Raw genomic sequence first — 12624 nt, forward strand, 5'->3', positions numbered from 1 at the left:
TTATTTTTAAATATTTTAATAAAATTCTCTTGTTTGATATATTTATATTTAGAATGCCTTTAAAATTATTTTTTTCATTCTTTTTCCTTTTTATTTTAATTTTTTGTCAATAAAATTGTAAAATTATCATTATTATCTCTGATTTCTATTGTAACCAAATGTCGAACTAATGATTTTTTTGATGAGTTAACTTTATATATAATCCAATGTTTTTTGCTAATATTTGATTTCTATTTTTTAGTATTAAAATTAATAATAAATCAACAAGAAATTGCCCAAAATTATTACTAAATTATGATAATTTCACTGCTCAAAAAATTCATAAACTCTAAATCAATTATTTCAACATTTATTGTCTATCTTATAAATCTAAATCTATAATAAAATACCATCAAAAGTATCCTATCATAGTGATAAATTTATTATTGCAGTTGTTTATCAAATAATAGATATGGAGATGAAAAATTCGGCACATTTTTCTTATAATTACATTAGATAATCTTATAATTTTATAAGAAAGTAAATTAAAACTCATTACACAAGGGCATTTTGGGTATTCATTAAAAATTTGACCAAGTCAATATTATTTTAAGATTTTGTTACTAAAATTATCAAATCAAGAGAGGTATATATAATTTTTCAAATCTTAGGAGAGTTTAGTGAAATTGTTAGAAACCTCAGGGAATGTTTCTGGAATTATCCCTTCTTATTATTATACTTATGTTTAGTGCTTCTAATTAAGGGCTTAAATTAATCATACTAAATGATTTGGATTCACAAGTAGTTTGGTTAAGGGCTTGATTCGAACTCAATATCGATCGAGTTGCCGAGTTTAAGTCAAATTCGAGCTACTTGATAAAGTAATCAAGTTGAGTTTTAATTAGGGGTACAAATTAACCATGCTACTTGATTCAGACTCGCGAGTACTTTGGTTAAAGATTCAAGTCGAACTTGGCATCGATTGAGTTGCCAAGTTCGAGTTGAGTTTGAACTACTTGATAAGGTAATCGAGTCGATTTCGGGTGAAAAAAAAATCAAAATTCGAGTATTTGTCAAGCGTCTCGAGTAGTGTATTTACAATATAGTTTTTAATTATTTATTTTAAAATTATGAAATTTACTAAAAACTGATCTTAAAAACTCAATTGAACTTGATTGAGTTCAATTAAACTTGATTTGGTCGAGTTCAAACTCAATTTTAAAGCACTCAACAATTTTAAATTCGAGTTCAAGTATTTTTATTAGTAGAACTCGAATGACTCGATACTTGACTCGACTCGATGACAGTCTTACTTCAGACCCGATCGTTGGCTACTGGCATCGATTTTGCCAAGCATATGAAGTTTCACACAAAATAGTGATCACAGATTACACCAAATTCAGGCTCCAATTCGTTAAATTTACATGTCATGTCATGTGTCCCCTTCTGACAGAGTATGCGGTAATTTGGAAACCGCAGGGACAAATGCCACATGTTTACTGCATAGTATAATGATATCCAAAATCAGTCAAAATTGGTCCTCATCAAGAACGGCAAAAGAAAAACAAAATCGGTGTAAAGTCTGATGATTTCCCGCCAGATTGAGACCCTGTTACAACGGTCAAAAACCACTAGTCATCTTCTTCAACTGCAATCTCTCAGCATCAAAACAGCTCTAGATCATCAAGAACACTTCCTTTCTAGACTTATACTTGCATCGTCTTTAATATCACTGCAAATTTCAAGAGAAATCTTTGACAAATCACCGATTACACCATCACGTTTTTCTCGGAATACACTGATTCAAGGGTATTCAAAGAGCTCAATACCATTAGAGTCGGTAAAAATGTTCGTTGATCTTCAAAGAAGTGGGATAAAACCCGACAACTATACATACCCTTTTGTGCTCAAAGCTTGCGGGCGTTGTTCAATGGTTGGAGTAGGTGGGACTCTGCATTCAATGGTGTTGAAGATGGGTTTTGATTGGGATTTACATATATGCAATACACTGCTCAGAATGTATGGAGGGCTTCATCTGATTGCGTATTCGAGGCAAGTGTTTGACGATATGTCTCAAAGAGATGTGGTTTCTTGGAGTTCTATGATTGCTGCTTATGTTAATTGGTACGTTCTATCCTTAATCAGTTACCGAAGTAATGCTAATTCTTTTGTTTTATTTCCTTCTTACTTGTCTCAGCAATTAGGGGTTCGTAATTTATCTTCGAAACACCTAACTTCCTTTGCAATGAGTCGTAGTGGGGTTGTTCATGGTAGAAAGCCCAACTACGGAGTGTACTTTGTTTAGAGAAGGGAAGGAGAAAATCAGTTGGAGTATGGGAGTCAGACTTCTTAGTCGACTCCTATGTTTTTGGACGTCCATTAATATTATTAATATTTTTTTGGCTTCCAGCAACAAAGGCTATTATAATGCATAAGTATCATGCTGCACAAATTCCATTGAAAGATAATGACTTGTGCATAGATCGTATATAATCCAATTGATCTTGTGGTACTTTGCTTATGCTCTTCATTTTTCTTTTGCTTTTACTTTCTGCTAATTCTGGCCAGGGGATATGGTTTAACTCCCTAAACAACTTGTTCAAGCTCTATTAGTCACAACATGCTTTTACGCGATCACAGAGTCATATACAACTTATTGCATTTTAATTACTGGACTCCCGAAAACATTATTATAATATTTAATTATCAAGAATTAAGATGAAGGTTTTGGTATATGGTAGCAAAAGGCAATAAAAATTAATCTACTTTTCCAAATGAATGAGTCTCAATCTTGTTAACTGCAGCATATTCTTAATGTTTATAATATAAGGTGCCTAAAATTTATACTCTTTATGGGCACTGCTTCTTCAATTCATTAGCTACTATTTTCTAGGTTTTAGGTGCCTTATAGCTTGTATGGATGTAGATACGATCACTGTAAAAAAATTTCTTCCGCACTGTTTACAGCTGACCTTGTTTACAAGTTAGCTTGATCGATTAAGTGCTAGACACCCTTGAGAACTTGTTATATGGGGACTTATGGCCGTCGTCTTGTGAAATTGTGCTGATTGTTGGTCTCAAAATGAAAATTGAAGTAGTGGAATGGTATCTGATGATTTTATTGTCGGCTAAGGGGATTATCTTTTACTTCCTTTGTATTCTTTAGCATGTAGTTAAGGCTCTGTTTCCAATATTTTAACATTTTATAGTCTTGAAGTTTTTGTTTGACCTATAACTTGACTTTGAATGATTACAGTAACTGTCCTGTAAATGCTTTAACTGTTTTCCAAGACATGATCATACAACATGAGAAGCCAAACTCCATCACTTTGGTTAGCCTGCTTGCTGCATGTACTCGTCTCCTCAATGTCAAGCTTGGAGAATCCATTCATTCCCGCATTCTAACTAACGGTGTTGGATTGAATGTTGAACTGGGAACTGCTCTTCTTGAGATGTATGCAAAATGTGGTCACATGCTGGAAGCGTTCCTTATTTTTGATTCAATAAGTGATAAAAATTTGCAGTCTTGGACTGTCATGATTTCTAGCCTTGCAGATAATGGCTTTGGGGAAGAAGCTATGTCATTGTTTTCAAAAATGCAAGAAGCTGGCCTGCAGCCTGATAGTAAGTCATTTTCTGCAGTTCTTTCTGCATGTAGTCACATGGGTCTTGTTGATGAGGGAAAAGATTATTTTGATAAAATGGTAAAGGTTCATAATATCAGGCCAACCATGGAACATTATGGTTGCTTGGTGGACATGTTTGGTCGTGCTGGAAAGATTGAAGAAGCTTATCAGGTTATAAAGAGCATGCCCATGGAACCTAATTCTATTGTATTGAGGAGCTTCATCAGTTCATGCAGATATCATGGCCGTATTGTTTGTGAAGAAAAACATCTGAAGCAACTTCTTAAAATAGAGCCTGATGTTGGAGCAAATTACGTGCTTGCTGGGAGTATGTGCTCTCTTTCTGGCTATTGGAGTGACACTAATGACCTTAGAGTTTCCATGAAAGAAAAAGGTTTAAAGAAGGTTCCGGGGAGCAGTTGGGTGCAGCTGTCTAGTGCCTAATCCCAGAAAACTGATAAAAAGGCCATAAGTTCCTGTTCTGGTTCAGATGGCTTGAGACTTGCATTCTGGAGAGCTGATGAACAATTTGCTAGTTCAAAAGGCCATTAGTTTTCTTGGTAATAATGATGTTAAGAGGAAGCCCTTTGCTTCTGCAATCAAATGATCTTTGTTTGCTGGTAGGATTCTTGGAGTCTAAACTAATTTTGGAAGAGATGACACATGGTTTGAGTTGCAAAGCTTTTATGACATGAATACCTTCATGCAGGAATGCTTCTGTGCAATTTGAGGTTGTTTCGGTTGTGGTTGGTGTAGTATGGAATACCTATTTGTAAGATACACAGAAGTTTAGAGTCTTGCTAGCAATTGATTACATGGTCTCTTGATTCTTCTATCACAGTGGGTTTCATTAGAGCACCGAATTATGCAGAAGTTTTGCTGCTGAAGTTAAATGGCTTGAAAATGGGACTTTCATTAATTGTTACGTGCATAAAATTGCTCAGTATCCAATTGCTGAACCAATTCAGTTGTAACAGACTGCAAAGGAATCATGTCTGTAATTTCATGTGAAACAATTACAACAGACAAGAAACCATGGGTTTCCGCCTGAGCACGGAAGAAAAGTGAAAGATTCTCTATCTCCATGCAAAATGTGAGATGATATTTTCCTTTAGGGCCAAATTTCAGTAGTACAAGCTTCAGCTTTGTTTGGCAGTGGCGTGCAGTTAGTTGTTTATGCCTATTGCTACCTTGTCTTCTGCTCTCTACTGCATAAGAGTTTTTCAGAATTAGTTTTTAATGGTATGGGCCATTTATCTCTTGCCTTTTGGTTTCCTTATGGATGCATTTGTGCTCTAGACATACTTATGCGTAATGCAATGCTATGTTCATCTGGAAGTCATTTCCTTGATTTGAAAATCATAAAAGAAGCATTTATGTGGTCCAAGTTCTCGGGACCCAGTGTTCTTCTTAAGTTATAGTGTTCAATCAGTTTAATTTTCTTCTGACGTTTGGCAAATTGGATTGGTGGGCAGTGGCAGATGAAGTGAAAGTTGCAGCAGGCAACGATATCATGCTGAAAGCTGCATGCTAGCACGAGTATATGAATCGTGAAGATGATTAAAGAACAATGAGATTATTTGTTAGAAAATGCTCTCAATTCCAGAGGATCCAATACTAAGAGAAGTATGCTCCCTTTATCACAACATTAATGTACTCTATTTAGCTTTATTCATGTGATTTAGGCATTTGCAACCATGATAAGAAGGATGATAATGTTTAGAAGGATGATAAGCATGGCCTTGTTTGTACTTTGTGTAGATAGCTAATTGTCTGTTCATGACTGCTGGTCTTCTAAAGGATGCTGACCAACGGACCTGACTTTTGTAGGTTAAGGAAGAGGAAATGCCTTTGTTTGGAAATCACATAAGTACTTTCAGGTTGCAGAGCTCTTATTCATTCTATCTTGCAGTTCTGGCTTTCCTGGTTTTTTTTCTAGGTCATATAATTGTTGTATGTTAGCATCAATTACAGGAGGCTACGCTCTAGCAATCCAGAGAATACATAATTTATGCATGCCAGGGTGTAATTAGCAAACTGAGTTTGTTCTTCCTGCTGGTTCTCTCAGGTTATGAACCTTTTTTTTCAGGATTTTGCTAGAGCAGTAAACAGTTTTAAGTCACAACTAAAATATCTAGAGATGAAATATTGTGGCTTTCATGAGATGCTCATCTGACCTATTGCTGACAATTGGTGGAGAAGTTGGTCCTGATGTCTAATCAAGCTGACCTCTGTAATGGCATCCCTGATGAATGTACACGTCCGGTGAAATGTGGAAATACAATTTTTTTTTGGGGTTTTGATGCCATATGATGTTAGTAACTTTTCATTTTGGTATAAGAACTGCTTTCTTTCTCTGAATTAGTTTGGCAGCTGATGCTCACGTTCTGAGTGTACAAACTTATACTGCAATTTGGAACCTCTCTTTCTGACCGTCACTTCTGTAGATTGAACATCCCTTTGAATGTGTTTTGACAGCTGACAGTCTACACAACCTTAATTGCTTGCTTTATTTTATCAAGCTCAAACTTGAACTCAAGCTCGACGAGCTGCTAATTTAAAGCTTGAGCTCGAATTCGAAAAATTAAAAAATAATTATTTTAATTTTTTAAAAATAAATAAAATAATATTTTTTAATAATAATAAAATATTAGGGATATATATGTAATTTTATTATTAAAATAAAAAATAAATATATATACTCGAACTCGCGAGCTAACAAGTTTAATATTTTTGAACTTGAGCTTGAGTTCAAGTTCGATTTGCCCAGCTCAATCTTGACTCGAATTATTCTGAACAGCTCGATTCAAGTTCGATTTGCCCAGCTCAATCTCGATTCAAATTATTCTGAGCAGCTCGATTCGTTTGTGATTCTTAACTACTTTGTCCAAGAATGGTTCCAACGAAAAATCACATGCATGAAACCTGTGTTATAGTCAGAGTTCAGTATTATTTTCCAGAGGACAAAAGAACAGACAAAAATGGTCCCTTTTGTACCCCAATTTTTTTTGTTTGATGCCAATATTAACTGATCTAGTGGCAACCACAATGGTGGAATCTTTATAAGTTGAAGTTAGACGCTCAATGGTTCCAAAGTGTTCAGGCTTAATGCTGAAATTTCCTTTTTGATTCCTTTTTTATTTAACAATATTGGTTTAAACCTGAAAGCAAGATTCTATTTGCTTAAAAGCAGTTTTAGGAAACACAACACAATTAACAGGAGGAGATAAACCACATTTCAAGTTCTTTCCCCACTCTTCTTCCAAATTTGGACTCCAGCTTCTTTCCCTCCATACTTCGAAACGGTTGCTCATGTTTGCGCAAGGGTCCATGACTCTTCTTTTTATCATTTCCTATTGGATTTCCTTCTACATTTGTTATTTCGGGTGCGTTTAATAAAATTGAAATCTGAATTTTGAATTCTAAAACTTGAAACCTAATATCTAGATCTATTAAATTAGTAAAATTGTTAAAAACTGAAATCTTAATATTGAACATATTTTGCATTAAGCGATAAGTGAATCGTTTATGATTTAGTTTTGGAGTAAGTTTCACATAAGTTCATTTAGAATCATTTAATTAATTAAAATGTTCTATTTTTTTGTTATCAAATACACTTAATGTCTGAACGTATTTAAATGTTGAGTTGAATTATTAAACAGGGTCTTAATTGCTCTAATCTAATCATTTAATAGGCTAATAGTTTAATTAATTTTCCAAATTAACCAAAAATATTTTTGACTGCAATAGGGAACTAGGAAAATGTATTGAAACTTATTGAGAATGCCCCATGTGCTTGCTTTAGTACTGTTACTTTATATGTTACCCTACACTGAAGCTTCTGGTTCATCATTTGTCTGTCTCATTGTTGGTGAAGATTGTGCTCCAATTCCCAATGATCTTTAGAGATCAAAGTCCATCTTAACCATACAGAGTAGTTAATTAATCATGTTGATCTTTTCTTTTCTTGGATAATTAGTTCATTAATCATTTTCATATTGGCAAAGTGCATTTGTTTTAGAAAACGAGACGCAAAAATCATCCTTTTCTTCTGTAATCCATATCAACTTTACATCATTTAACTACTCATTTAAAGGGATGGTAGAATTTCCCTTGATTTACATAGGGAGGTTGCTTTAAATCAATAAAACAGTGATACAAGTGTTTTTATGTTTCAGATGAACACCAGAAAATTATGATCAATTTACCATTTTCTTGTTTGGATTTGAATTTTGAATGGCATAATATATAGTAGCATGATTAGAAAACACATTTTCTCACAGAAAACACACACAAACCTGAAAACGTAGGTATACAATTACTCTCAGTTCTTAACCCCTTCGAAAGAAGAAAAAGAAAAAAAAAAAAACCCAAAACAGGTTGTATACTAAACTTCTAATACTGATAAACGTTAAATATTTACACATGAGAGGTCAAATTCTGCTGGTCTTCAACCCAGATATTGCACTGGAAACTAAAAATGAACAAGAAACTAGTCTCGTACCATACATAGAAACTACTGCGGCTACTATGTAGTACTACATATTTCTATCTTCTGCTAAATAAAGGGAACCAACGTTCTTGGAAAGAAGTATGGTGAGAGACCATAAATAGGAGAAAAATGAGCAGAAGTGCAACCCCAACTGGAGAGCCTCCAACCCTGTGAGGTGAGTCCTCCTCTGGTGAAGATGTCACAGATGGACCACTTTCTGAATATTCGCCCCTTGATAGCCAGTGCACCACAAGGAGTAAAATCACAGGAAAAATCAGCAGCACAAGCTTCAACTCCTGTAGTATGTCTTCATACTTGTTCTCGTAGTTGATGTACCATGTGAATACCAAGAACAAGAAAACTACGAGCAAGAAGAAGAAGAAGTGAATGGGTAGAGAAAGGTACTGTAGATAATGGTTGTATGAAGACCTGTAATATCTAGCCATAGTGGTTGATTCTGGAAGTAGCTAGTAGTGTTGTGAGGAGAGTTGGATGTCTATTACAAAGAGTAGTATTGTAGCTGAGATGTACTAGAAAGCTAGCTAGGTGATGGTGTGATGTATTGTGGATACAAGTGTAGTAGTGCTTAGAAATAAATGTTTCCAAGTGGGGATCGGTTTATATAGAGGAGATATCATATTTTTGCACAAAAAATGCTAGTAAAAATTAAGGGCCAATTATGTGGTTTTGATAAAAGGATTCCTTAAATTGATGACAAAATTTAGTCATCCTCTCTCGTAAAATTACATGGTTGACAAGACTAAGTCATGACACTTCATTAAATTTTCGTTCTCAATAATAATGTACTCCCTCCCTTTTTCTATAACTAACGTTTAAGAAATTTGATTTAGTGTACTTTTATCTGTCGTTTTATTATCCCCATACAGTATTAATTATTTTTTCACAATTTTACCCTTTTATCTCTCTTTTCCAATACAGGATTCTTAATTACTACTCCTAGTAATTATTGCTTCTCTCTTTGTAACAAACCTAGTAATTATCTGCCCCTCCATATTCTTTTTTCTTAGTTTGCATTGCTTTTGGTCTAGTTTAACAGCACTATTTAGTACTCTAGTGAGAGAAAATATGGGTGAATTGAACAATTAATGAGGGTACAAAAGAAAAGTAGTGTACAGATTTAAGCAATGAAAAACTTTTCTTAATTGGTGTGCACAACCTTAAATGTCAGTTATAAAAAAAGGGAGGATAATTTGATGAGAAATGAGTTCAGTGTCACAAAGTTCTTTGGTTGTACTTAAATTATTTGGCAACAGATGATTTACTGGTGTCATTTCTTAACCAAGAAAAAACTTCTTTTCTTGAGTCATTGTGATTCGACTTTTTTGGGGATGGGATATCCAAAGTCAGGATGCTTCTGAGGGCAGTGTAGGGTTTTAGTGGCATAGATTCTTTTCATATACAGTTTCTGATCAATGTGATGATGCCACCTACAACCGACCATAGACACTTGCACGGGGGATTGAGAGGAATAATGTAGAAAAAGGTTTAGGGTTTAGTGATGGTAAGGTGGAATATTACTCGAAAGTGAATAGCGAATGTTGGTCCACTCTGAAACCCTTCATCTTTCTCTTTTCCTTCCCTTGGTAATAAAGCAGTTATCTCCTTGTACTAACTTTTCTTGTTGGGAAAGAATCCTTCCAATATTAGCAAAGATGACAAGTTTTTTAAGCAATGGAAACAATATATTTGAGATTGTCATGTATTTTCCTAAGTAAGCCATTTTCCCCCCTTTTTAAGAAAGAAAAATAAAAAGATGTTAGTATTCGTGTACTCGGAATATATTGGTGGAAAAAAAAAATAATAATAAAGAGAGAGAAAGCTTAAGAACTTCAAGAAATTCTTCGTTATTTCTTCCTTTCTCCTTTGTATTTTCTCCTTTTTTTTTGAGCTAGACCGTGTGGACACTTTGCTCCGGTCATTTGGTAGTTAAGCCTTTAGTCAATTGTCCTTTTGTTATCTGATGGATTATCACCTTAATCATTCTTAATTAACATAATTGGCAGTTTGACTACAAGAAAGTGGTGTTATCCCCAACTCAGCACTAAATGATTACCTTTCAAAGTGAACTTCATCATGCTAATTGATTCGACTTGACAGTTTGTGATATGAGGATGAAGACATATTTGCCGAGTAAAAAATTTGCCGCGTACAAAATTTGGATCGATGAAGTGTATATAATATCATTATTGGAAGCATGACAACTGATTTGAATTGAAATTAAAATCTAAATTTTACATATGTGTCATGCATCTAATCATGATAGCGCATATACGGTTAACATATATAGGGTTAATTCAAAAAATTTAGAATAGTATTTTTAGTTATATATATGAATTAAAGTATTTTACACTGTAAATTTTTTTTTATAGAGACAGGATTGGATGCATGACATATTATTTTAAAATAAATTCAAATTCTATCTTTATACATGTGGTATAAATTCAACTCTCCTCGTGTAAAAAGCTCTACAGGCAAGTACATAAAAAGTTAGTCCTATATACATTCCTTGCTCATTTTGCAACTTGTAATGCGCAAGAGGAAACAAAAAATGCAAGGCAATGGGCCCAATTTTAAAATTTCCAGTGGGCAAGTATTACCAGGCCCATTTATCTCATGAATTGTTGAATATGAAACTCTATTGGTCCATTTAGCCCGGCACATTATTATCAGGCTCATTACGTGGAATTCCCCAGTGTTCTGTTTCAGGCCCACCCAAAGTTCTGTGGCTACTTATTGAGGTGTCGCTTGCTTCGCATTAATAAATTGGAATTATAATCTTCAATATTAATCCAAATTATTAGAATCTCCGGCTGTGTTTGATTTAATACATAAATATAAAAAAAGAATAGTTCCACTTGGGACTTTTTTTTTTGGTAATCCAAAACATGTCTCGATCCGAATTCTTAGGACCTGAGCCGACACACCAAATCGGAGGAGTGCGTCACGGTCCCACGCAGCGATTCGGAACATATCACGGAGGTTCAAATTTAGAATAAGATTTGAACCCAGAATCACAAGGATTTTTCAGAGTCCGCTTATCATTGGACCACCCCGTGAGGCCTCACTTGGATTTGATTTAAGCTTGATTGCCCGGACCAATGAGTCGGTCTGGTCTGAGAAACTGCGACCCTTCCCATCCCGTCTAGTGTATAGAAGAAGATTCCAATATTACATAGACACTGTCATACTGTATTAGTAACTATCCTTATCCTCCCGTTTATCCTTTTCCTTTATAAAATTTGGAGTCTCTCCTTAAATAAATAAAAAAAGATTAAGTTATCGTGTATATTATTCTTTACCAAAGGCCGTAGAATTTATGGGCATTTGAATCTAGATTGAAAAGGAAATTTGGACGAATTCTTTATTGGATGGTTTCCTTCGTCCATTTCCAATAACTTTACATCCGTATATGGATCTCAGCTAAAAGAAAGCTCTGTTGTATTCTAAACCTAATATGGTCACCCAAGACATACACTTCTTTCTTCCAGAAGTTAATTCTAAGCCTGTTGCTTGTCATTTTTATGGTCCACTTTGATCTTATTTGTTTACTAATCCAAACATTGTGCAAATTGTACAATTCTAGAATATCGTATTTTTTACTCACTAATTTGGCTAATGCTTACATTTGAGAATGCAGATTAACACACACACACATATAGAAATCATAGGCGGAAGATATTTCTACATTGTCCTTTTTCAGTAAAGTTCATTAGAATGAGCCTGAATTAAAATTTTACGTTGATTAATTTAACACTGTTTCCTTAAGGAGACAGGTTAGAACTAAAGTGAAAAACAACTTCTAAAACGTACCAAAGCATGCACAACTTAACAAGAAATCTCATTCCAAACTAATTTTTTTTTTGGTGGCAATTCATTTTTCTCTTACCTTCTCATTTCTCTCCACACCCTTCCACCGGAATGACAATTCATGCTGTGGAATGCACTTTCTCTCGAATTAGACTGAACGGAGAAGTTGGACGGGATTAGTTTGTTAGGTTCTTCCCTACCTTTTCTGATGGACACATGTCTAGCTCTTAACTACAAGAAAGTTCTGATTCTAGTCCCCCAATCCAAATTTCAGTTCAAACTTTTCTCTGACTTCTAGAATGGTGGTAATTACCTCGCTGAACTTATCCGATGCTGTTCTTGATTCGGCATCTTGCAGTGACCAGACTAGTTCTATATAAATAAACTCACCAGAAGAAGCATAGCCCTCATGAGTCATAATTTTGATTTGTATCTTAGAAACAAATTTTTGCAATATGCCAAAAGTCACAAGACTAAGTTCAATTATAGTGCTCATCAGTTTTATAGCACGTCGCAGCCAGCTTCAATATTTGACAGCAATGGCAAATGAAGATGATGATCATTCAGCTAATTCAGGCGCCATGGCCAATGTCGGCAATGCACCGACAATCAACTCAGCCGTTGATCAACAGCATGGCCAGCTTAAGGATGACCATATCTTGGAACCCCTGGAAGATTGCAATTGTGACCCATGCTGCC

At 34.7% G+C, this 12624-nt stretch overlaps 1 protein-coding gene across 2 annotated transcripts; it reads left to right on the top strand.

The window, feature by feature from the left end:
• Window positions 1-1281: 1281 nt before the first annotated feature.
• Window positions 1282-6043, top strand: LOC113693634 (pentatricopeptide repeat-containing protein At2g02980, chloroplastic-like). Of its 2 annotated transcripts, none has more exons than XM_072081417.1 (4): window positions 1282-2103; window positions 3236-4847; window positions 5081-5231; window positions 5436-6043. In XM_072081417.1, the coding sequence occupies exons 1-2, from the start codon at window positions 1565-1567 to the stop codon at window positions 4047-4049; spliced, it is 1353 nt and encodes a 450-aa protein (XP_071937518.1). In that variant the 5' UTR covers window positions 1282-1564; the 3' UTR covers window positions 4050-4847; window positions 5081-5231; window positions 5436-6043. The 2 variants fall into 2 exon arrangements, with proteins under 2 accessions (XP_071937518.1, XP_071937547.1); XM_072081446.1 differs by having other exon boundaries at window positions 3236-4698.
• The last annotated feature ends 6581 nt before the right edge of the window (window positions 6044-12624 follow it).

The sequence above is a fragment of the Coffea arabica genome, chromosome 1c, assembly GCF_036785885.1.
Source record: "Coffea arabica cultivar ET-39 chromosome 1c, Coffea Arabica ET-39 HiFi, whole genome shotgun sequence".
NCBI lineage: Eukaryota > Viridiplantae > Streptophyta > Magnoliopsida > Gentianales > Rubiaceae > Coffea > Coffea arabica.